Source organism: Lentinus tigrinus, assembly GCF_003813185.1.
Source record: "Lentinus tigrinus ALCF2SS1-7 unplaced genomic scaffold L226scaffold_1, whole genome shotgun sequence".
Classification (NCBI taxonomy): Eukaryota; Fungi; Basidiomycota; class Agaricomycetes; order Polyporales; family Polyporaceae; genus Lentinus; species Lentinus tigrinus.
This window is the reverse complement of record NW_027137910.1, coordinates 2,294,092-2,314,577: the sequence shown is the minus strand read 5'-3', so window position 1 is coordinate 2,314,577 and position 20,486 is coordinate 2,294,092. Positions and strand designations below refer to the sequence as shown.

The window sequence follows — 20,486 nt, the reverse complement described above, 5'->3', positions numbered from 1 at the left end:
AAACAAACGCGGTTCGCGTGTTGCCCCCCGCGCGTTGTCACATCCACGTGCGCGCGTCAACGCGTCTGTGAAGGCTCGAGCTGTGATACTTTCTTTGCTTCTGCGCGCAAAAATAATGTGGCATGGAGTATGGAGGAAACAACGCTCATGATGATATTCTTCGACTCCAGTGCTAGGCGAGATACTACTATGATCCTGTGGGGAGCGGAACCGTAGGCGGTCACGAGACACGACTGGGACCCGTGGAATACTACATATCGAGAGGGCATATAGGCATATAACAGTATGGAGTATGGAGTGAAGGCTGCATGAGGAGACGATAAGGTCAGCACAAAAACACGGTCCTGTGCAAGTGGGACGTAGACTGTGAGATGTCCAGTGGGACGCCACTGAAACCAGTCCGTGACAAGAGCGGCATAGGCTTCGAAGGGCTCGCGGGAGTCTCCACATCAGAAGAGCCACAGTCCATGTCAGAACCAGAGTCTGAGGCGATGAGCATACTCTCCAGCATCATCTCGTCTTCTGATTCTGACGAAGAGACCGTGCTCACGATAAGCGCAGGAGACTCAGGGAGCGAAGAGGCGAAAGTCCGAACGGGTGTCGGTCGCTTGGAGACCGAGGGAGACGGGCGTTGAATCCGTGGCGTGACGAGGGGATGGCGGACAAGCGGCTGGCAGTCGTCGTCCGAGTCCGAGCTAACCGTGAGGTCAATGAATATGGGCGCTTGCTTGACCGATTGCGTTACGTTCTTGCTCAGAGATGATTTGGACGGCTGTTTGGCAGGCGCCGCCTTTGGTTTGGCTATTCTTGCGTCAGTGTGCACCCGCTGTATGAGTGGCAATGGCGGACGTACGATTGGATGTACCTATGAGATCCTGCTTCACGCTAGGACGAGGAGACGTGCGCCCGGCGTGTGCGATGCGAACCTTCTCCACTACGCATGCTCGTTGCCTGACAGTGCCCAGTGGAACCTTCTGCTTCTTCGGCGATGGTGAGTAGCGAACCTGCCGAGGATGGACGAAGGGTCGGCTCAAAAGAGGGCCGTGCTTATAGATGAAGGGCCCCATCGTACGTTTCTTCTCGCCTGGTCCTCGGTAAGTGGCGTATGGACCATGTTGACTGGTAGAGAAAAGATGACAGAGAGGAGAGATATTCTCACTGAATGACTTACTGAGCAAAGAATGTCTCGGCCACAACTTCGATCAGGGGCGAGTAGATCTCCTCAACCCACTCGCACAACGCCTTAAACCCGTTCTCCAAGTAGTAGGCTCCGATGATAGTCTCGAACATATCCGCGGTCATCTTCACTTCAGGCTTCGACTTATTCGGAGCTAGCGCACCCTCTCCAAACGTCCGCTTCGTCAAGGCTTGCAGGACCCGATTGCTCACTGCCATGATGTCCAGCTTCTCGGCGAGTGAGGAGAAGGTGGCGTTGGAGTGTAGCACCGCACGCAAGCACTAGATGGCCATCCTTATGACTTGACCGAGGGCATATATGGAGGTGGAAGATGGCACGTACTGTGTAGAAGTGAGGAGTTCCGTTCGGATACTGGGCGTAGAGGACCGGCGCTAGTGTGGCGTACATGAGTGCGTCCCCGACGAACTCAAGCCGATCGTTCTCCGCTCGTGCTTGATGCGTGCCCTCCAAAAGTTTCTTCCATGTCACCTCAGAGAGTGGTGGGAGCGATGCCGTGTAATCGGGCTTGTTAATCGCCCTCTCGATGGCTCGTTGGAGGATGGGGTGTTGGACCATTGTTCTGCACCGGATAGCGGTCTCCAAGTCGTGGACCGGTAGGATGACTATGAGGGCTTCAGGAAGGGGCAGACTACGCGGGTAGAGCAGGGCGGCGGACACGGACAAGAAGAACGGAGGCTGGCTCGATAGCTTTCAACATATAGGTGGCTGACTGAGGGAAAGGGGCGCAGAGCCGCGCTCCATCCGGATACCATGCATTTCTAGCGCTCAGGAGGCGTGGCAGTTGCAATCGGGTTCACGCTCCGGAGTCCAAGAGGCGTATTCAATCGTATTGTGTTTGATCGCCAGTCCGTATTGGAACAACCTTTCAGTACCTATTGTAATGGTCAACAGAGCTGGAAGAAGTGAGAAATCAGACAATTTCCTAGATGCAATACGCCGATTATTCCTATTGTGATACACTGGATATTCAAGACACTCGGCATTCGCCTGCAACCAAACGCACCCCACAGTACAGGGTCAGCCAACCTCAAGAATCGCGTCCTCTGCGCGAAGGAGTATGCGCTTCGTCATCCTTTCGGTGAGCTGATACACCTTGTAAAGCGCCCTGCGAGACAATTCAAGAGGGTCAGTACCTCAGCGTCAGAGATTCCAAGAAGCAGATAATATTCCTCGCCTTGCAGCTCCCGCGAGCACGACCGCGAGAATGATCAGAGCTACCATGTCTCCTGACCGACGAGTCCCTCTCCGTGTGCGGAACCGTAGCCAGGTAAACGGCATCGGGATGGACATCAGCAGATGCGCGATGGATCCGGCGCCGACGACGGGTAGGCCGAGTAGGAAGCGCGTGAAGAGGCGTTGCAGCAAGTTGGGTGGTTTCCGCGGCTCCATGACACGAGGTATGCCAGCCTTGGAACGCATGACGTTGGCATCGAGCATCCGGTCATCGACTAGAATTCCAAGTGTCATCCTAACAAGGCCACGGAAGACCTCGTAGGGGTACCAGACAGTGTAGGTGTATTCGTCGTCGTCGCCCATGAAGTACGTGGTCACGAAGGAGCTCATGAGTACCAGGATGGTGAAGAATAAAGTTGACAGTGCGGCAATGACAACTGCGAGCTTCAGTGAGTACTGTACATGAGTGAAGAGTCATAGTGCTAACTTACCTGGATTCGTCGCTATACCCACAACACGGGTACGAGCGAAATGGTAGTGATACCCGCACTGAGGGCAAGCGTAGAACGCGCTCCGTGAAGCCGAGGTATTCCGCCATCGCTGCAGACACTTCACATGCACGTACTACGCGCGAGGGCCGAATGAGGATTGTATTCATCTTGAGCCCACCACCATGATGAAAGTGCGTACGCTGATGGATCCCTTGCAAAGACAGGGCCGAATGAGCCTGCCCAGCTCCGGGTCTTCGCCGTCGAGACAGATGCGGCACTGTTTGGTCTCTGCTCCTTCCGTCTCCGCGGGCATCGTGTGGCAGATTCAAAGACGCACAGACATGCAACAGGTGGTATAGACGTGGACGCCAATGGTATAGCGGGCTTGCTGGTGGGCTCCGCACACAGTGGGGAAGGGTAAGAGGTACTTACCACGGTGGCAAGCGCTCGGCAAAGGCTACATAACGTGTCAGATCGGGGGTGGCTGTGCAGAGCGGGCCGTGCGCCACAATGCGCGCTTCACCGAACAGTTCTCCTGAACCGCTCCTCTGATACACCAGGCGGTGCCTGGTTGGGTCGTGGCAGTGGTTCCTATCGCATGGCTTCCGAGAACAGCAACGTTCGCTTGGTGGGGGCATTCGCAGGCGTGGGGAGTGGTGAGTCTCGACTTCAGCTGAGCTAACTTGGACCTCGACCAACCCATTGATGGGGTGACTCAGGTTTGACCAAGGTGGCAGTTGGCCACGGGTGAGATCATCTGCTACACGTATGTCCTGTCAAATCATGAAGATACGAAGATGGTTCTGATCAGTGGGAGCAGCATCGGAGAACCAGTCCTAACTAACGCCTTCAAGGTTCGATACTATCAAGACACGTCTGCAGTGTTCTCCTCCGGGAACTTACAAAGGCGCTGTTGACTGTCTCTTGCAGACTGTGCGCAATGAGGTGAGGTTCCTCGTATCTCCGTCCATTGTGTGTACTTATGCCACCATCCCTTAGTCCATCTTTGCTTTGTACAAGGGTGCGACCCCGCCCGCTGTTGGATGGGCCGCTATAGACTCAGTCCTTCTGGGCTCACTACATAACTACCGCCTCTTCTTGATTAGACACGGCTTTACAGAGCACACGGTAGGATCTGATGTCAAGCGGTTGACTCTTGTTGGTCACGGCATCGCCGGCCTGTTTGCTGGATGGACGAGGTGCATACAACATTCATCTGTCACGACGCCTCACAACTGACGCCTCATCGTGTTCCAGCGCATTTCTTGCCACACCGATCGAGCAACTGAAAGGTGCTGATACAACCACAAGACTGTTCCCAACACTGTGATGAAACTGACGTCCCCTGACGGTAGTCAAGCTGCAATTGCAGTTGCAGAAGTCCACCGCCGACCGACAGTATAAGGGCCCTATTGATTGTGCGCGGCAGATAGTCCGTGCACACGGCATTCTTGGTCTCTGGACAGGTTTCACTGGTAGTTTGGCATTCCGGAGCAACTTCCTATGGATGTTCGGTTCGTTTGAAGTGCGTTAGCGTGCTCTTACTAGGAATACTGCGCTAAGCCGATTGGATACGCAGGTGCTCATGCGAGCCTTTTCAAAACTCGACGGCACGCCATATGCGGTACGTGATCAATCCATCACGTCTGCCCAGCTTCTCAATCCCTCGAGTAGATCAGCATTCCAACTGCGAACTTCCTCTCAGGAGGGCTAGCCTCGTTCGTCTACTGGATCATGGCCATACCTGCTGACAACATCAAAAAGTCAGTACAAGCACTCTGTGTCCTTCACTTATGTCGACTAACTGTTGATCTAGTCGTATGATGGCTACACCACATACAGTTTCCCGACCGTCCTTCACTGCGACTGCTCGTCAGATCCTCGCCGAAGGCGGTTATAGAGGGTTCTACCGCGGCCTTGGCCCCACCCTACTTCGTGCATTCCCGGTCAATGCATCAGCATTGTGGGTTTACGAGGGCCTGATGAGACTGTTGGGAGCCGAAAAGGTGAGCAACTATGTACGGGCAAAGCTTCTGCGCAAGGTACTTACTGATACAACGCTAGACTCGGCACTAGATTTAAATGTAGAGTACACAACATCACAATGCTTATCCACACTACTTTTGTACCTAACCCGTGACCTTCACATATCGTCTTCATTCAGCGGATGACCACACAACATTTGACATGTACCACAGAGCATACTCGAAGCATATTGCATGCGAAAACCAGACGACATCATATAACGGGCTCCAACGTCCTTCGCCTACGTACATCCCAAGCCTTCAACCCAAGGCCGACCACCACGGGAACAACACCCAACATAAACCATATTCGCCAATCACGAATGAACCTCCCACTCGACCGGCGTGATGCACCCCTCCGACCTCCGGCACCCTGAGCACCGTTACCACTCTGGTCAGAAGTATCAACAAGCCGTATAGTCCGTGCAAAGAGGTTCTCCAGCCCGGTCGGCTCCTCCGGCGCGAAGAAGCGTTGCGGGCGCAGCCAGGACCCGTCGTCATCGCGACTAGGCTTCTTCATTGGCGAAGCGGGGTCAATGTCCATTGCGTCCGGGTCTCGGTCGTCATCGTCGTCCATGTCGATGTCCATGCTCGGTGATCTCGGGGTCGCGCTGCTCGGTCTCCGGGGCGGAGATGCGGAAGGTGCTGTTGTCGTAAAGGACGGCATGCCGAAAATTGGGTTTTGTGAGGGAGCCCCTAGGACGGGGTTGTTGGACAAGGTGAGGGAGGCAAGAAGGTCGGGTTCGGGTGCGACAGGGGTGCCGTCGCGCGAGGATGGAAGTGAGGGAGTCGCGGACAGCTGTCGGAGGTGACTTTTGGAATCGACCAAGCGTACTGGTGGAGGGCGTTGGACTTTCAATACGAATATGGATGTAATAAGGATCTGGGGTACTTGTCAGCATTGTGTCGGGCCAACATGTAGACGCAACGCTCACAATGAGCTCAAAGCATAAGGTAACACCGCAGAAGATCCTGGCCGCACGGGAGTGGGGATTATCCCATAGATGTACAAGATCCAGGTCCGGTCTGTAGTATGACAATGCAAGCAAAGCTGCTGTGGTCATCCGCAAGGCCCATGCTGAGAGTTGTAAGATCTGCGAGAGGATATCTGTCAGGATTCAGCAGAGTCATGGTCGTGCATTCGCTTACGATGTACTGTTTCTTGCCATGCACGCGGACAGTCCTTCCCTGAAACTGGTATCTTCGGAACGTGGCATATGTCGGATCCCAGGCCGTCCAGAATATGGAGACGAGAACTAGGGCGGGGAGTACGGGCGGGGCGAAGGCTGGTGCTGGAAAAGGGTGGTACGATGTAGCAACTGCAACTCACGGGTAAGCGGAGATCTGTTCATGCAGAGGAAGCGCAGTACTGGTTACGTACCGGAGGTGTAGCCAGCGAGCGCACATGCGAGGCTTCCCGCCCAGAGACCCCCTCGTATCCTCCACATTCGAAGCTCAAGCTCAAGCTTGTCCTTTTCTTTCTGGGTAGCCGAGGATCGTCTTCGGGAATCTGTTCCTCTTGTGTTCTTCAAGGCGCCGCCGAGTGCGCGAACGCGGGCTTCCTGGTCCCGTTTGCGGATCTCGGCTTCGACAGTGGGTAGGCAGTTTGCACATATTGGCGGGTATCGGACGTCAATGGAGCGCTCGTACTCCGGGAGAGCCTCTAGACGACTTTCATATTCAGGATCCTGACGCGCCGAGGGGAATGGGAATGCAATTCAATAAGATAGACGTGGAGTAGAACGTACGCTAGGCGGCGGCAAGTAGTTGGACAACAGGTTATTGCGTAGCATCTGGTTCGTCTGGCAGGTGTGACAGAAGACCGTGCTTCCGTACATGGTTGGAAGCCGGTCTTTTCGTGGAGAAGCTGTGGTGGGAAGATGCGTGAGCATGCCAGTACACGGGTCCTAGCCACCGGGAGACGTACCGCGTCGCGCGAAAGAGCGAGCATTCAGGTTCTCATCGTGCATGGCAGGCTCATCGGAGACTATTTCCCCTCTGGCATCGTATTGGTTCCAACAGTCGCAGTGTGGACATCGGAAGGAACGCGGGTTGCGGGGGACGGGGGTGACGTTGGACTGGCAGTAGAAGCAGGAGACAGCACTTGGCTGCCGGAAGATGGCGGGCATGGCAGGCGCAGGCAGGACTGGCAAGCAGCAGGGGAGAGAGCAGAGCCTGGGTGGCTGAGACTCAAGAGACGAGAGTGACGAACGGTGGACCGGGCGGTTCGTTGGCTCCGGCGGCACGTGCCCCGGGACGCGTTCGCGCTGTTGTCCTCTGTTTGGCCATGTCGTCTTGACGCTCACCGTCGGCTGGCTGGCCTGGACTTGCCAGAGACCCCAAGTTAGCTATGCCAATTGCGCCAGAGCCGTCTGCATCCCGCGGAGACATCACACTCCAGCCAAGCTACTTTACTTCCTCGCTATACGTCGAGCCGTTGCGTGAAGACCTCAGAACACTCATCAAGTTGTTCTCTGAGCAGTACGCCACAGCGGAGCGTCCCTTCGAGCTGTTCAAGAAACTGTGGACAGAACAAGGATGGTGCTGGCTCCATCTGCGAGTATACGATGGGCGCGGACGACAGATGTTCCTGCGTGTCACTGAGCGCGTCTTCATTGGTATGTTGGACCAGCGTTGGACTATGTTGCCGACGCCGCGCTTACCGTCCTCTCTCTAGAATGCTTTTCATCCACCCAGCCCCTCATTGACCGAGTGGTCGCCTTGTTTGCACTATACACGTTTCACAACACCCAGCCGTCTTCTTCCGCCCCACCAATACTTGTGTCGCCGAACATTGCGATACCAATTGGTAGGTGGTGTATTGAACACAAGGTAGACGTTGTGATGTGCTCATCGCATACCCAGATATCTATGAGGAAATGGTCTCCCTACCTGTGAACCTCACAGCGCCACATCTGCTTCGTCTACGGCCCTATGTTGTGCACATCCTTACCTCGTTACTGGACGCCCGCCTCTTCGAGATTCTCCCGCATTCTTCTCTGCGCGCGCAAAACCCCTCTGTCCTACCCCGTGAGGTCTTTGTGATCGAGGGACAAGACGCTTCCACAGTCCCACAGCCTGCTGCTCACGAGGATGTAGTCGACGAAGATGGTGCCAGCTTGTCCAAGAAGCCGAAGAAAAAGAAAGGTCGCCCATCCAAGCGCGACAAGGCGCGCAAGGCCAAGGATGCACTGGCCTCCCTGGAGAAGTACGTCGACAAGAACACGGTCTATCTGATTGACGAGGCCTCCCAGCAGCCTCTGGGTCCTGGTTCAGAGCCAGAGAGTACGCACGTCGTCCTGGGGCAGGCGCCGCACACTTCTCTCGGCAACTACCTCGCACGCAAGAACGACTTATTGGCGACTGTCTCCGATGACGGAGTAGGGATGTCGGACAGACAGGTTGCTCTTCGGCGCGCTAACGAGGCAGTCCTGGAGCGCTTGCGGCAAATCGACGCGATGGCTGCGGAAAAAGGTTTGGAGGTCGGGGGCGAGGGAGGAGAGAAGACTGGTCTTAAACGTGTTGAGAGAGCAGTAGAAGAGCTTCGGCAGGGTAATGGGAGTTGTGGCATTTTAGGGCTTCTGGAAGGGGCGGGATTGGGCACGTTGAGGTGATCTGGAGGTGATCCATCTATTGCGAAGTGCTATTACTGTAGATAGTCCACGAACTCATCCCTGTTCGAATTCAGCTTCTCGATTCCAAGGCGTACGAGTTCGATAGTTGGAGGACGAGGAAGAGTCAACACAAGGCTACACCTTGCTTCTGTCTTCGAACGATGTGCTGTTGAGCACTACAAGTTTAGTGGTCAATGCATACGAGCAACATACGAGTCCGATAAGTAAATATTAAGTCGTTGGCTGTTGAGACTCTTTAGCGAACGCAGCGCCCGACGCATCGGGGCGCAGCTTGGCCTCGCTTGGCTGGAATGTGTACCTGATGCGTACTGCCGACTACCGATGATCTGTCTCTGCCTGCAATGCGATATTCATAACTCGAGCTTGATGGGATGCCAACCTGGGCAGTTCCCAGGTGCCAGTTGGCAGCGGCGTTGCTGCGAAGGTGCGAGCAGCGGTTGTGTATGTGGCGCGCGCACTGACCTGTTGTCTAGACTCCAGACCGTTCCTGCCCTGGCCGTCCTTGTCAAACTGAGTCGCCTCCGAGCCGCGCTGGTACTGGCACCTGGCAGTCCTCTACTGTTCGCGTGCGTGCAGTGGAGGCTTGCCTGGGAAGCCCGCGTTTCTGGGCTGAGATGACATCTTTGATAGGCCTTGGAGTGGGAATGAGACTAGAGATGGGATAGTGCGCGGTAACACCGTTGCTGCGCAGGCGGGCGCGGGGTGTGCCCCGGAAGAGTCGAGTTCCCAAGGCAGCGGGTGGGGCTTGTCTTTGCGCGCGCGGCATTTCGTACCTCCTCCATCTTGCCTCTGTATCACCACCACCCCTGGGGTATCCGGTCTTTTCCTCTACATACACTCCTTGACTTCACGTTCGTCCTGCTGGCATGGGCCCTCAGGCTTCGGCCCAACCAAATCGCTACCATCAGGCACCCTCTACCACCTCCCTGCTCTCGCCTCATGATGAAGTAAGGCCCGCCTTCGCACGGAATGTCCGAGCATCAGCCAGCACTAGTTCCATCGTTCGTCGCCCATCTCCTCGTGTATCTGTATATTCAATTGACACGGGCACAGAACACCGCGTCCACCTCTGTCCCCCACTCCATATCAGACAAGGTGCGTGCAGCCGCAGTAGCTGGAATATACCCCGTAGCAACTTTCCCCTGCAGTATGTCCTCCCCCTCGATCCCGCTGCGCTCGATGGCCCAGAGGCCGACGACAAGCTTCACAACCCGGATCCGTTGCGGGATCGCAAGCATGATATGGGAGGGCACATCTGGACGAGCCGTGGGTTCATGAACTTGGGATGCATATTCGTGTTGGTTGCTGGTATCATGGCACTCTTGTACGAGTTTAACCCACTCTTGTCCGTTCTGCCCTTGCGTTTTAACCATACTCCTCCCAATTTAGTGCCGGCTATCCGCTTATCACATACTTCACGAAGCCGAAACTGTCTAACCTCGGCGGCTTCAACCTCGGCGGGATCAACGCCTCCGGGCAGGTTCCAGAGATCCCCGGGAACTGGGGTCTCGTTGACAAAGACACTCCCGAAGAGTTCAAAACAAAGGTTGACTACGTCAACGGACAGACATGGCAGCTCGTCTTCAGCGACGAGTTCAACACCGACGGTCGGAGCTTCTACCCCGGCGACGACCCGTACTGGGAAGCCGTGGATTTGCACTACTGGGCAACGAACAACCTGGAGTGGTATGACCCTTCCGCCATCACGACGCGCAATGGCTCCTTGGAGATCACGCTCTCCGACAAGCCTAATCACGACCTCAAGTACACCGGTGGCATGATGTCGACCTGGAACAAGTTCTGCTTCACCGGTGGCCTCGTGGAGGCGTCCGTCATGCTCCCTGGTTTCAACAACATTCAGGGTCTCTGGCCCGCCATCTGGGCTATGGGCAACCTGGGCCGTGCGGGATACGGCGCCACACTGGACGGAACTGTAGGCGCGCCACCTCAGTTCGTTTGACAGCTATTGTTGACCGTTTTATTTTTATCCAGTGGCCGTACACATATGACGCGTGCGATGTCGGTACAGTGGCAAACCAGACACTGAACGGGCTGCCCGTCGCAGCTACACAGGACAACGACAAGACCTACGATGGCGCGCTCTCATTCCTTCCTGGTCAGAGGCTGTCCCGTTGCACGTGTGTTGGAGAATCGCACCCGGGACCCGTTCACTCAGAAGACGGGACTTATGTCGGCCGCGCAGCTCCGGAGATTGACATGTTTGAGGCCCAGGTACGAACATATGTGTATCTATTACGGACTTGATGCTGAAGCTCATCATGCTCACAGGTACAAGATGGCGACAATGGCAAGGAGGGTGCGGTCTCGCAGTCCGGCCAGTGGGCGGTACGTCAGGCGATGCTGTTTTGTCTGCTTCCCATGCCCATAAGCTGACTTCGTGCAGCCATTCAACTATCAATACACGTGGCTCAACACTACGGATAACCTGTTCATTGCCAACGATACTGTCAGTCTTCTGAACAGCTACAAGGGAGGCGTGTACCAGCAGGCTACTTCCGTCGTTTCCGTCGTTGGTAAGTGAATTTGCCCAATAAGCCGATTTTGAATTGTGGTACAACATGATCCTGACGACCATCCAGACCAGGAGGCTTATGAGTTTAGCGGTGCTAAGTACTCGACCTACGGTTTCCAGTACAAGCCCGGTTTTGGTGACGCAGTGAGTGGTTCTCAGCATGATATCAAGATACCCTTCTGAGATCCGTCGAACAGTACATGTCATGGATCTCGAACGGTCAACTCGCATGGAAGTTGGAGGCAGCAGGAATGGCCGCCGATACGACTGTGGAGATCAGCGCCAGGCCAATTCCTCAGGAGCCGATGGTGAGCTTGCTCTTGTGGACCATATCGTCCCTCAACTTCGTATTGACTTTGACTCGTCTAGTATCTCATCATGAACTTGGGTATCTCCGAGAACTTCGGATTTGTCGACTTTGACAATCTTCAGTTCCCGTCTACACTTCGTGTCGACTATATCCGCGTGTACCAAGACCCGAACAATGTTAACATTGGCTGCGATCCTCCGGATTTCCCGACTGCTGCCTATATCAACGAGTAAGGACCGTGCTGTGGACCACCGTCGAGCGCTCTACTAATTCATTCCTCAGGTACATCGAAGCGTACACAAATCCCAACTTGACCACCTGGGTGGACGACTTCAAGCAGACCATCCCGAAGAATAGTTTCCTTGGAGAGTGCTAGGCCACATCTTGCTTTACGTTCGTACGATACCTCTTCGCTAGTTTTCAGTGTCCATATTGCATCTAGTGAGTACTACGGTTACCTCGCTTGTTCATATCCGCCTCGCAGGCGAGCGGCCATCCCACCCTCGTCTGCGACACTCATAACCTTTTGACGCGCAGACCGTGTACCGCATCCGATCCTCCCAATATACTCTTACTATTGTATGTCGTCCTCGCCTGAGTGGCGTTGCGTGACGATTCTCCATGACTATCAACCAACGCTCTGCAAAGCCAAGCATGCATGACATTTCAAGCATGGGCGACACGGAAGAAGCGAGGAAGGGTCGCCGGGCGGCGAGCTGGACAGATTGCCCAGGAGACGCGCGGCCCTATAATTACGCAGTCCAAGCGATTGGTTGCTTGCCGCAAGCGCCGCTTCTCATGGCGCGCGGTGTGCTCTCTCCTGCGCTGACGGTGAGACGCCTCTCAGGCTCGCCAGCACCGACTCTCTGCGCCCCCTCCAACCTGTCCGCTCCTTACTTCAGCCTTGTTCTTTTACTTCCAAACACCCAGCCTCTACTCAGTCTTGTCCAGATACCCTGCTCTGCTCTCACCTCGCTGACATATACTAGAACACCCACATCGGCCGAACCAGGATGGCGTCCGCAATGCGCCAGAGTCCATACGACTCCGACCCTTCGCCCTCCGCTGTCAATCTCCTCACGCCCGGCGGGTCGAGCGGGCGCGGCGCAGACCCCCGCCTTCGCAGTGTCGCTAGTGACGCGTCGCTGGTGAGTAACTCGTTGCTACGCATGTTTCCTCGGTTCTCAGGCCCCACGGCAGAGTGACTCGCGGTATGCCTCTGGGCGGGTTGCGTCGATGCCCGCCTCGCTGTCTGATAAGGTATGTCTCCCGACTCGCTCATTTTGACGCTGTCTCGTAACGGCGGTCTGTACAGTATTCCCTCTCCCCCGACCCTACGTCCTGGGGCGCCGACCTGTCCGCCGACCATCCCGAAAATGATGACTTCCTACACAATCCTGATCCCCGGAGAGATTACAAGAGCGACAAGGGCGGCCACATCTTCACCTCGAGAGGTCTTGCCAACCTTGGCTGTTTGCTGATCATGGCCACTGGGATGCTCATGTTGTTGTGCGTACCCCCGGTTTTGTCTTCACACGACGCCCATATTGATCCCTTTCGTGCGCAGCGCTGGGTATCCCTTGCTTTCATACTTCACGAAGAAACCCTTGTCCACCAACGGAGGTTTCAACTTGGGCGGCGTGAATGCCTCCGGACAAGTTCCGTCAATCCCTGGGAACTGGGGTCTCATCGACTTAGCCACTCCCCAGGATGCCCATACGTACCCAGATTACGTCACCGGCAAGCAGTGGCAGCTCATCTTCTCAGACGAGTTCAACGAGGAAGGACGTTCGTTCTACCCTGGCGACGACCCGTACTGGGAGGCGGTCGACCTTCACTACTGGCAGACCAACAACATGGAATGGTATGACCCGTCCGCGATTACGACCCGGAACGGTTCGCTCGAGATCACCCTGAGCAAGAAGGAAATCCACGACCTCGACTACATGGGCGGCATGATGTCCACATGGAACAAGTTTTGCTTCACCGGCGGCATGGTCATCGCGTCTGTCGTCCTTCCCGGTGCGAACAACGTCGTCGGTCTTTGGCCTGCTATCTGGACAATGGGTAATCTCGGCCGCGCCGGCTACGGTGCCAGTCTGGAAGGCATGGTACGTGCACGGACAATACTGACTTCATGTCCGTGGCTGCTAATCCGTGCCTGTGATTGCCGTAGTGGCCGTACACCTACGACTCCTGTGACGTTGGTACTGCGGCTAACCAGACGCTGAACGGGCTCCCGATCGCTGCGACGACCACGGGCTCGAAGGACTATGACTACGCCTTGTCGTATCTCCCTGGCCAGAAGCTGTCACGTTGCACTTGCCCTGGAGAGGCTCATCCGGGACCTGTCCACAGCGATGGCACATATGTCGGACGTGCTGCACCGGAGATTGATATCTTCGAGGCGCAGGTACGTTCAACATCGGTTAGACATTCATGTCCATCACTGACTTGCGCCTTTCGCAGATTACTGGTGAGCCTCTGTCAGGCCAAGTGTCTCAGTCAGCGCAGTGGGGTGTAGGTACTGTCGCCCTGTGGATGATGCCTCGCTCATTCTCTCTTAGCCGTTCAACGAGAACTACGAATGGTTCAACACGTCAGACAATTTGATCATCCCGGACCCAACGATCAGTTACCTGAACCCGTACAAAGGTGCTGCATACCAACAAGCATCTTCGGTCGTCACACAGACTAGTATGTATCTTGCCCTGTACGCTGCTCTTGCCCTCTCTGACTGCGATTTGTAGATCAGCAGGCATATGAGTTGACCGGTAACCAGTACTCCGTGTACGGTATTCAGTACAAGCCTGGCTTTGATGGTGCAGTGAGTTTCTGCATATCTAGCCTCACATAACAGCAGTTGACTCACACGTGGACAACAGTACATCAGTTGGATTTCCGACAACAAGTTGGTATGGACACTTCACCAAGGCGGTTTCGCTGCAGACACCGTCGTCGAGATCGGTCCTCGTCCCGTCCCACAGGAACCGATGGTAGGAGACCAGCCGCAAACCCTGGTGACCTCTTCCGCTTACTGATTGCTTTTCACAGTACATCATCGCCAACTTGGGCATGTCTAGGAACTTCGGCTTCGTCGACCTCGACCACTTGACGTTCCCGGCGACCATGAAAGTGGACTGGATTCGTGTCTACCAGGATCCGGACGCCATCAACATTGGCTGTGACCCCGATGACTTCCCAACGAAAGCCTACATCGAGGAGTGAGTTACCTCCATCTTCTGTGACCTGAGCATCACTCATGCGAGGTTGTCCTGCAGGTACATTGAAGCCTACACGAACCCTAACCTCACGACGTGGCGGGATGACTTCAAGCAACCCTTCCCCAAGAGCAGCTTCTTGGGCGAATGCTGAACGTCCTCCTGCTCATACCCTTACTCTCTAACTTCTCCATTGCATTCATGTCTTGACAATACCTCTCCATGGTGTGAGATGGACTCTGGTGGCCATTCTACAACAACCTTGCAATTGTACTTGTTTCCGATGCATGCACTCCTCTTTTCGCGGTATCTGCCTTACTTAATGTTTTGCTTTCCAAGCCCGGTGCTCCTATTTCCCTCATCCGGATCATGTATATAAGTACGCACTACCCGTAGACACTATTGAACCTGTCCTCTGCCTACGTTTGGGCCTATGCTGCAATAGAATGCTCGACATGGCCGTAGAGAGTTCGCTGATCATGGAAACAAAACGGATCACGCGTGCGCCCCCCTGGCGGGGAGTTGGAGATAGTCCTTCACACATACTAATATCGTGAGCATACAAGCATACAGCAGTACTAGCAGTACATTCGTGCATCAGTGTCCAGGGATTATACGGAGAGATCAGCAGAGAAATTATCCCGTTCTGCGTCCAGTATGAAACACTACGAAGTCTGTTGAGGGGTGTGTGAGGGTGAGGAGAACGAACGACGAGGCCATTGCGCGAAGTCCTCCTTCGAGCGCACGTCTAGCGTAACAGGCAGGTTGTGGTAGCGTTGCAGGTCGATGGCTTCGGAACGCCCGATGCCACCCACGTCGTTTGGCAGCCAGATCATCGGTGGGGGTGCAAGGAGCTCGGGTGCGTACAGCACGCCCGCCATCTCCTCAGCGTGGTCCGCGAAGGAGAGAGCAGGCAGACGTGGTGGGGCGTCGGGATTCGTGCGAGCAGCGCGCTCAGTCGCGGTGAGGTCGTCCAATGTCTCGGTTTCTAGTGCGACGGTGAGTCCGAGGAAACTCGCGGCCAGAAGGAGCGAACACTTACCGAGAGGTACAGGGCCTCTATTCTCTGAGGGAGATGGAGTGACGGCCAGTGTAAGAGACATCATCTCAAGCACCGACGCGAAGGAACCCCTTGCACGAGTATTCCTCGCCGAACTGACGAGACTTGTGCTCTCCTCGTCCAGATCACGCGGCCGAGCGGGCTTGGTACTCCTCTCGAACGTGGCGAGGCAGTCCTGCGCAATGGGAGATAACGAGGAGCGGCCAGGAGGCTTCGTTCTCCAGTTGCAGAAGCCCTCCACCACGGCCACCACGAATACAGCGGCGCCACAGAGGATGCCACCTTCGACCCACAATCTTCTGGTGAGGAAGATAAGTCCAAGGACCAATGGCTGGAAGGCAAGGATGGTGCCAAGGCGACGAAGCAGCCATATCTGCAGCAGGCCACCAGTTTGTGAATGTGTCCGACCGTAAACATAACCAATGAGAAATCTATGGGCTGGTAACAAAGCAACCAATTATTACCATGATTACGCGGAAATGAAGAGCGAACTCACCAATTAGAGTGAGCAAAAGCAAGATGAGAACAGCAGGAGCGAGCAACGGGAAGATCAAAGCAAAAGCAGATGCAAAGATGACGGCGACGATACAACAGCTGATCGCATACGACGGATCGTATGTTCGAGGATATACAGCTGCAAGGGCATCGTCAGCATCGTCCTGTGAAGTAGGTGGTACATTGACGAACCTCGGAAGCGCTGGCGAGGTGTCACAGCTGCCCTCTCTGCTCGGATGACCTGCCACAACCGTATAGGCTGGAGCAAGAGCAGACCAGGGAAGATGATAGCGACGTTCAGCACGAGAGCCATAGCAAAGACGCTCATGTAGATCGCTCCATTTGCGAGAGATTTAGTGACCCCACTGTTCGTGCTCAGCGCACGCATTGAGAACAGCACAGCGCCTGCGACGAAGAGCCAAACGCCGGCAACGATCGTGAAGAGCCAAAACACGGTCTTGAACAGGATCAACTGTGACCCAGAGACGGACACAGCAATGTGGGACCGGGTTGCTTCTGAACAACGTGATGAGCTAGTGTCAACAATAATGCAGCATGTACGACTTACGGTTCAGCACGACACAGGCAATGGAAATAAAGAGGATTGCAGCGACGGCAGCTGCTAAGCACGTGGCGACACCTGCGCCGACCTGGTTCCCGGTAGTCATGGGCAAAAAGAATGGGAAGTAGTGGGCGACATCCGGAGCAGCAGCAACAGCAAGCCCAGAAACAGCGATCACTGCCATACGCGCAAGTCAGCTTCGCGGAATATGGCTGATACGCAAGATGAAACGCACATCCGACGGCGAGGAAGACGCCAACCATGATCACCGCCAACCACCAGACGACCTTCCTGAACCAGTCGTCATGGTTTTGCAGCTCGTCCCACCGGATATCTTCCTTCGCCCTTCCCTCGATGAGCTGGACACCAGGAAGATACCGCAGACCACGTCCAATCATGAGCCAGCCCTTGATCCTCGCGCCATCTGCGATGTCATTGTAGCTCTCGCGCTGCACTTCCGCAATCTCGGCGTTAATGACCTTGAGCTTCCACCGCCAGTGGTTGATGTCCGCATAAATCTCGCCCAGCTTATCGTGGTTCACGCCTGACAGCGGGCGCACGAACGGCTGTTGTGGCTGCAGTCGCAGGTGCGGCGGTGGCACATCCTCAGGCACCGTTGGGTCCCGGTTGCGCAGCGGGAACGTTTCGCGATGTTCTCCGATGGGCGTGCCTGTCCGAGCGGCGCGGTTGCGGGGCGGCCGAGGTCGTCGACGCGCTTCAGCTGGGTACTCTTCCGCATGCTCGAACGCCTCGGGGTCTTCTTGCGCGACATCATGCCAGTCTTCGTCAGGCTCCTCAGCCTCCATGATCGTCTCGGGATTGTGTTGGTGGTGGAGCCATTGCGGTTGGCCTAGGCTTTCACTGAACGCAGCAGTGTCCCATGAGGTATGCTGGTCCGGTGCGTATGGCGCCTCCATGGGCACAGGGGAGTCTGTCAGGTTAATTGGCCCGAGCTGACCGCTGTCGTCCATACGGAGGGGACTGCCGAGTGGTAACTTGCCGTATGCCATCGAGTTGCGATTGACTTCCTGGAAACGGCTGCCCACAACGCGCCTACTGACTGAGTCGGAGAAGCTGGGCTGGCTCGAACCACGTGGTGGGGTGCGTGGAAGATCCCGCTCTGGGTCCGCAAACTCGCCTCCGGTTATGCCGTCGAGTTCCGAGATCTGGTAGAACTGAGACGGCATGACGTAGGAGGTAGGTGGGAGTGAGGACGAGCCAAATGCTGGATTCCTCTTGCGTCGCCTACGTGAACCCATAAGCGGTCGAGGCCGGCTGATCTCTGGTCTGGGGGGTGTCGGTGGCTCATCATCCTTGGGAGGCGGGACAGGCGGTTCCCAGTCAACTATCGACGGATCCGGAGTGGAGAGGCGGAAACTCTGGATATACTTCGTCTCCGCGATCTCGAGGTTCTCCAGTACCTCATCTCGCTCGTCGATGAGAAGTGCGAGATGGGTGGTATCGCTAGAGTGCTGTCAGTAACGAATGACTCTGATACACAACGTAAATACACACCAAATGGAGAAGAGCGACTGGACATCGATTTCAAAGTTGCCCTTCTCTTCGTTGTTTAGCTCTTGGGCTCGTCTTCGGCGCCTCGAACGTGAATTCCCCTCGTTGACGTCCAAATTAGAACTCAGCCCAATCTTCACCAGGTAATCCTTCAGCCGCTTCTCTCCCCACCCGACGAAACCCGGCGCATGTCGGGCACTCAGCCAGCCCATCTCGAGACCCTGGCAACGGATCTCAGTCCACCGTTCTCGATACGAGACCGTGCGATTGAACTCCTTGAGAATCTTCCATAGCACGGGAAGGAGGCCAAGCACTATCGCGAGCACCGTGGCGATGATTATGCGGATGCGGGCGTTCGGCGCAGCGTCCTTCCCGTCCACAATCTCTCGGGAGGAAAGTAGGGTGGAGAAACCGGCGGTGGTGGTGACTTGGTCCGGGTCCAATAGTTGCAGGAGCCGCAGAAGGCTCAAGTCTTGTAGCGCGGAGTAGGCTCCAGTGAATTGCGGCGTGGGCGCAGAGTGTGCCAGACAAGGGGTAGACACCATGTAGAGGGGGAGGAAACCAGCAAGTGCGAGAACCGTCCATCCCGCGACGATGAGCGTGCATATCCATAGGACGCGTTGGCTCAACTGCTCGTCGGATGGGAATAGCTCTGCGTCCTTTGAAGACGAACGTCCCGCGTCAGACACGTCCGAGGGGAGCGATGGAACGATGGGAACATCTGGGAAAAGGAAAGCCCAGAACGACCGCCCCAAGGGCTTAGGCCGGAGGCTGGGAGGCGTCAGTGGCACTTGGACACCACGGAACGGAAGGTACTCACCTCTGTTGCACAAACCATTCTCTAAGACCATACACTTGACGATAACGAGGACGGAGGAAGGCAAACAATAACTGGGACACGTCAGGTTACGCGTCGCGAGCCCGGAGTCGAATGCAGAGTACCCACCCATATCAATAAACCGATAACAGATGGGATTAGAAGCGTGGATAGCAGTCCCAAAGATCCCGTGTCCACTCCGTCACCAACGCAAACAGGGTCTATGACTGCGGCGGTCTGCCCAGTCACAGTATCGGGGAACGCGGTGACAACGCGCGCAGACGTAACAATGGACTCCGTGAAGGACGTAAATGTTGTTGAGGGATTGGATACAGTGACGGGGACAGACGTAGTGAATGTCGTAAAGCTAGAGCTGAGAGAGAGGGAGGAAGAGGTGGCGCTTGCGGGTATGAGAGAAGAAGTCGTCGACGTGAGAGTGGTCGAAGCTGATGTCAACGGTGGCGAGGACGGCGAGGATAAAGAGGGTATCGCAGAGGATGGGGAGGGCGGAGATGAGGCGGTGGGGGAAGATGCGGAGGGTCCTGTAGGCAGGAAGGTGGAGCCACCGCTAGTCGTCCACCAGTCGCTTTGGGCAGAGATGGAAAACATGGAGGTATCGTCATTAGCTGTTCGTCGCAGTCGTGTAGTCGAAGGAATGGCAGAGGACGTCGGCGGGGTCGTCATGTACGCCCAGCGGGCTGGTATACACAGAACACAAGGGTCTCCAGGGCAGGAGGAGAGACTCGTCCCGGCCTTCCCTCCCACAACACCAACCTCCTGCCGCATTTGGCAATTTCGACACCCATCAACGCGCGTCATGGGCTCGCAGTCGCAGTCTTCCTGGCGGTTCTGGCGCACGCGACACTTACACATCACACAATGTCTCGCGCAGGACATAGATAGAAGAAGCTATGTAGATGATGTACAGCGGAGGCACGATGCCCAAACGAGTGTGTGTATAATTGGGTGTCCGTGGGATAGACATATGTACAAGGGCGATCTGAACGCGGACGAGTGAGCCACGGGTGTGGGACGGCGCGCACAGAAACTCACCTCCTGGACCGGTGAAGAAGAGTGCGCGCAGAACCCGTTCGCCCTAATGCGAGTGCTATGATGCTCGCTCGGTGATGACGATGCATCCGTCTTTCTCTGTCAACACTCGCGAGGGGGCCTTCACCCAAGGCGCGGCGTCCTCGCCGATGACTGGGGAATCGAGGCGTTTGTGCCCCTGCTTCCTCTCTGTCTTCGGCTTAATCCCGGCGGGCGAGTCGCCCTGGAGTACTTTCTGTTTGCTGGGGATGCAACCCATCTGGATGCGCCAGGGTCAGATACAGCAGGAGGAATGACAGGACATAGGTGCTCACCTGGGACGTCCAAGTGCCGGGAAAGAGGGAGAAAAGAGAAAGATGGGCTACGAGACACTTACAGCAGCTTATTGAGGGGACGCGATTCGTT

The 20,486-nt window shown here is 55.7% G+C and overlaps 8 protein-coding genes across 8 annotated transcripts; 4 read left to right on the top strand and 4 right to left on the bottom strand.

Annotated features, from left to right (window-relative positions):
• Window positions 1–1,193: 1,193 nt before the first annotated feature.
• On the bottom strand, window positions 1,194–1,620 carry L226DRAFT_528611 (uncharacterized protein). The gene is made up of 3 exons (XM_067679415.1): window positions 1,520–1,620; window positions 1,341–1,458; window positions 1,194–1,281 (listed from the first exon to the last, which is right to left on the bottom strand). Exons 1-3 carry the CDS (start codon window positions 1,583–1,585, stop codon window positions 1,244–1,246), a joined length of 222 nt encoding a protein of 73 aa, XP_067543018.1. The 5' UTR covers window positions 1,586–1,620; the 3' UTR covers window positions 1,194–1,243.
• A 498-nt stretch (window positions 1,621–2,118) lies between these two features.
• L226DRAFT_528608 (zf-C3HC4-domain-containing protein) lies at window positions 2,119–3,288 on the bottom strand. The gene is made up of 4 exons (XM_067679414.1): window positions 3,062–3,288; window positions 2,863–2,995; window positions 2,373–2,808; window positions 2,119–2,303 (listed from the first exon to the last, which is right to left on the bottom strand). Exons 1-4 carry the CDS (start codon window positions 3,173–3,175, stop codon window positions 2,216–2,218), a joined length of 771 nt encoding a protein of 256 aa, XP_067543017.1. The 5' UTR covers window positions 3,176–3,288; the 3' UTR covers window positions 2,119–2,215.
• A 124-nt stretch (window positions 3,289–3,412) lies between these two features.
• On the top strand, window positions 3,413–5,267 carry L226DRAFT_607566 (mitochondrial carrier). Its single transcript, XM_067685823.1, has 10 exons — window positions 3,413–3,518; window positions 3,582–3,609; window positions 3,717–3,807; window positions 3,862–4,061; window positions 4,120–4,154; window positions 4,218–4,387; window positions 4,442–4,486; window positions 4,537–4,625; window positions 4,679–4,868; window positions 4,927–5,267. Exons 1-10 carry the CDS (start codon window positions 3,461–3,463, stop codon window positions 4,936–4,938), a joined length of 918 nt encoding a protein of 305 aa, XP_067543016.1. The 5' UTR covers window positions 3,413–3,460; the 3' UTR covers window positions 4,939–5,267.
• L226DRAFT_607565 (uncharacterized protein) lies at window positions 4,969–7,066 on the bottom strand. The gene is made up of 6 exons (XM_067685822.1): window positions 6,814–7,066; window positions 6,635–6,753; window positions 6,268–6,574; window positions 6,036–6,205; window positions 5,822–5,980; window positions 4,969–5,769 (listed from the first exon to the last, which is right to left on the bottom strand). Exons 1-6 carry the CDS (start codon window positions 7,013–7,015, stop codon window positions 5,101–5,103), a joined length of 1,626 nt encoding a protein of 541 aa, XP_067543015.1. The 5' UTR covers window positions 7,016–7,066; the 3' UTR covers window positions 4,969–5,100.
• A 177-nt stretch (window positions 7,067–7,243) lies between these two features.
• Window positions 7,244–8,593, top strand: L226DRAFT_556258 (uncharacterized protein). Its single transcript, XM_067683117.1, has 3 exons — window positions 7,244–7,504; window positions 7,564–7,695; window positions 7,752–8,593. The coding sequence occupies exons 1-3, from the start codon at window positions 7,471–7,473 to the stop codon at window positions 8,498–8,500; spliced, it is 915 nt and encodes a 304-aa protein (XP_067543014.1). The 5' UTR covers window positions 7,244–7,470; the 3' UTR covers window positions 8,501–8,593.
• Window positions 8,594–9,387: 794 nt separating this feature from the next.
• L226DRAFT_450814 (beta-glucan synthesis-associated protein) lies at window positions 9,388–11,740 on the top strand (the record flags this gene model as incomplete). Its single annotated transcript, XM_067674976.1, has 11 exons — window positions 9,388–9,522; window positions 9,575–9,616; window positions 9,670–9,845; window positions 9,911–10,454; window positions 10,514–10,765; window positions 10,835–10,867; window positions 10,926–11,055; window positions 11,122–11,198; window positions 11,252–11,362; window positions 11,424–11,593; window positions 11,647–11,740. 11 exons carry the CDS (start codon window positions 9,388–9,390, stop codon window positions 11,738–11,740), a joined length of 1,764 nt encoding a protein of 587 aa, XP_067543013.1.
• A 637-nt stretch (window positions 11,741–12,377) lies between these two features.
• L226DRAFT_565012 (glycoside hydrolase family 16 protein) lies at window positions 12,378–14,739 on the top strand (the record flags this gene model as incomplete). The annotated part of the gene is made up of 11 exons (XM_067683730.1): window positions 12,378–12,512; window positions 12,565–12,624; window positions 12,680–12,873; window positions 12,932–13,475; window positions 13,541–13,777; window positions 13,834–13,884; window positions 13,932–14,061; window positions 14,115–14,191; window positions 14,250–14,360; window positions 14,419–14,588; window positions 14,646–14,739. The coding sequence occupies 11 exons, from the start codon at window positions 12,378–12,380 to the stop codon at window positions 14,737–14,739; spliced, it is 1,803 nt and encodes a 600-aa protein (XP_067543012.1).
• Window positions 14,740–14,921: 182 nt separating this feature from the next.
• On the bottom strand, window positions 14,922–19,756 carry L226DRAFT_528605 (uncharacterized protein). Its single transcript, XM_067679413.1, has 9 exons — window positions 19,161–19,756; window positions 19,035–19,105; window positions 18,218–18,985; window positions 16,938–18,166; window positions 16,709–16,879; window positions 16,333–16,656; window positions 16,142–16,279; window positions 15,628–16,083; window positions 14,922–15,573 (listed from the first exon to the last, which is right to left on the bottom strand). Exons 1-9 carry the CDS (start codon window positions 19,713–19,715, stop codon window positions 15,251–15,253), a joined length of 4,035 nt encoding a protein of 1,344 aa, XP_067543011.1. The 5' UTR covers window positions 19,716–19,756; the 3' UTR covers window positions 14,922–15,250.
• Window positions 19,757–20,486: the final 730 nt, after the last annotated feature.

What these genes read in the sequence shown, in the direction of transcription:
- L226DRAFT_528611 (XM_067679415.1), bottom strand. Translation starts at nt 1,585, where the DNA reads ATGTACGCCACACTAGCGCCGGTCCTCTACGCCCAGTATCCGAACGGA. An exon ending in GAACTCCTCACTTCTACACA is followed by an intron (nt 1,459 to 1,519) that starts GTACGTGCCATC and finishes ATGGCCATCTAG; the next exon opens with TGCTTGCGTGCGGTGCTACA. An exon ending in GAAGCGGACGTTTGGAGAGG is followed by an intron (nt 1,282 to 1,340) that starts GTGCGCTAGCTC and finishes GATATGTTCGAG; the next exon opens with ACTATCATCGGAGCCTACTA.
- L226DRAFT_528608 (XM_067679414.1), bottom strand. Translation starts at nt 3,175, where the DNA reads ATGCCCGCGGAGACGGAAGGAGCAGAGACCAAACAGTGCCGCATCTGT. An exon ending in GGGTATAGCGACGAATCCAG is followed by an intron (nt 2,809 to 2,862) that starts GTAAGTTAGCAC and finishes TGAAGCTCGCAG; the next exon opens with TTGTCATTGCCGCACTGTCA. An exon ending in GTGCTCGCGGGAGCTGCAAG is followed by an intron (nt 2,304 to 2,372) that starts GCGAGGAATATT and finishes ATTGTCTCGCAG; the next exon opens with GGCGCTTTACAAGGTGTATC.
- L226DRAFT_607566 (XM_067685823.1), top strand. Translation starts at nt 3,461, where the DNA reads ATGGCTTCCGAGAACAGCAACGTTCGCTTGGTGGGGGCATTCGCAGGC. An exon ending in ATTCGCAGGCGTGGGGAGTG is followed by an intron (nt 3,519 to 3,581) that starts GTGAGTCTCGAC and finishes GGGGTGACTCAG; the next exon opens with GTTTGACCAAGGTGGCAGTT. An exon ending in GGATGTTCGGTTCGTTTGAA is followed by an intron (nt 4,388 to 4,441) that starts GTGCGTTAGCGT and finishes TTGGATACGCAG; the next exon opens with GTGCTCATGCGAGCCTTTTC.
- L226DRAFT_607565 (XM_067685822.1), bottom strand. Translation starts at nt 7,015, where the DNA reads ATGCCCGCCATCTTCCGGCAGCCAAGTGCTGTCTCCTGCTTCTACTGC. An exon ending in TCGCTCTTTCGCGCGACGCG is followed by an intron (nt 6,754 to 6,813) that starts GTACGTCTCCCG and finishes TTCCCACCACAG; the next exon opens with CTTCTCCACGAAAAGACCGG. An exon ending in CCTTATGCTTTGAGCTCATT is followed by an intron (nt 5,770 to 5,821) that starts GTGAGCGTTGCG and finishes CAAGTACCCCAG; the next exon opens with ATCCTTATTACATCCATATT.
- L226DRAFT_556258 (XM_067683117.1), top strand. Translation starts at nt 7,471, where the DNA reads ATGTTCCTGCGTGTCACTGAGCGCGTCTTCATTG. An exon ending in CACTGAGCGCGTCTTCATTG is followed by an intron (nt 7,505 to 7,563) that starts GTATGTTGGACC and finishes TCCTCTCTCTAG; the next exon opens with AATGCTTTTCATCCACCCAG. An exon ending in GAACATTGCGATACCAATTG is followed by an intron (nt 7,696 to 7,751) that starts GTAGGTGGTGTA and finishes TCGCATACCCAG; the next exon opens with ATATCTATGAGGAAATGGTC.
- L226DRAFT_528605 (XM_067679413.1), bottom strand. Translation starts at nt 19,715, where the DNA reads ATGACGACCCCGCCGACGTCCTCTGCCATTCCTTCGACTACACGACTG. An exon ending in GAATGGTTTGTGCAACAGAG is followed by an intron (nt 18,986 to 19,034) that starts GTGAGTACCTTC and finishes GACGCCTCCCAG; the next exon opens with CCTCCGGCCTAAGCCCTTGG. An exon ending in TGCCTGTGTCGTGCTGAACC is followed by an intron (nt 16,657 to 16,708) that starts GTAAGTCGTACA and finishes CACGTTGTTCAG; the next exon opens with AAGCAACCCGGTCCCACATT.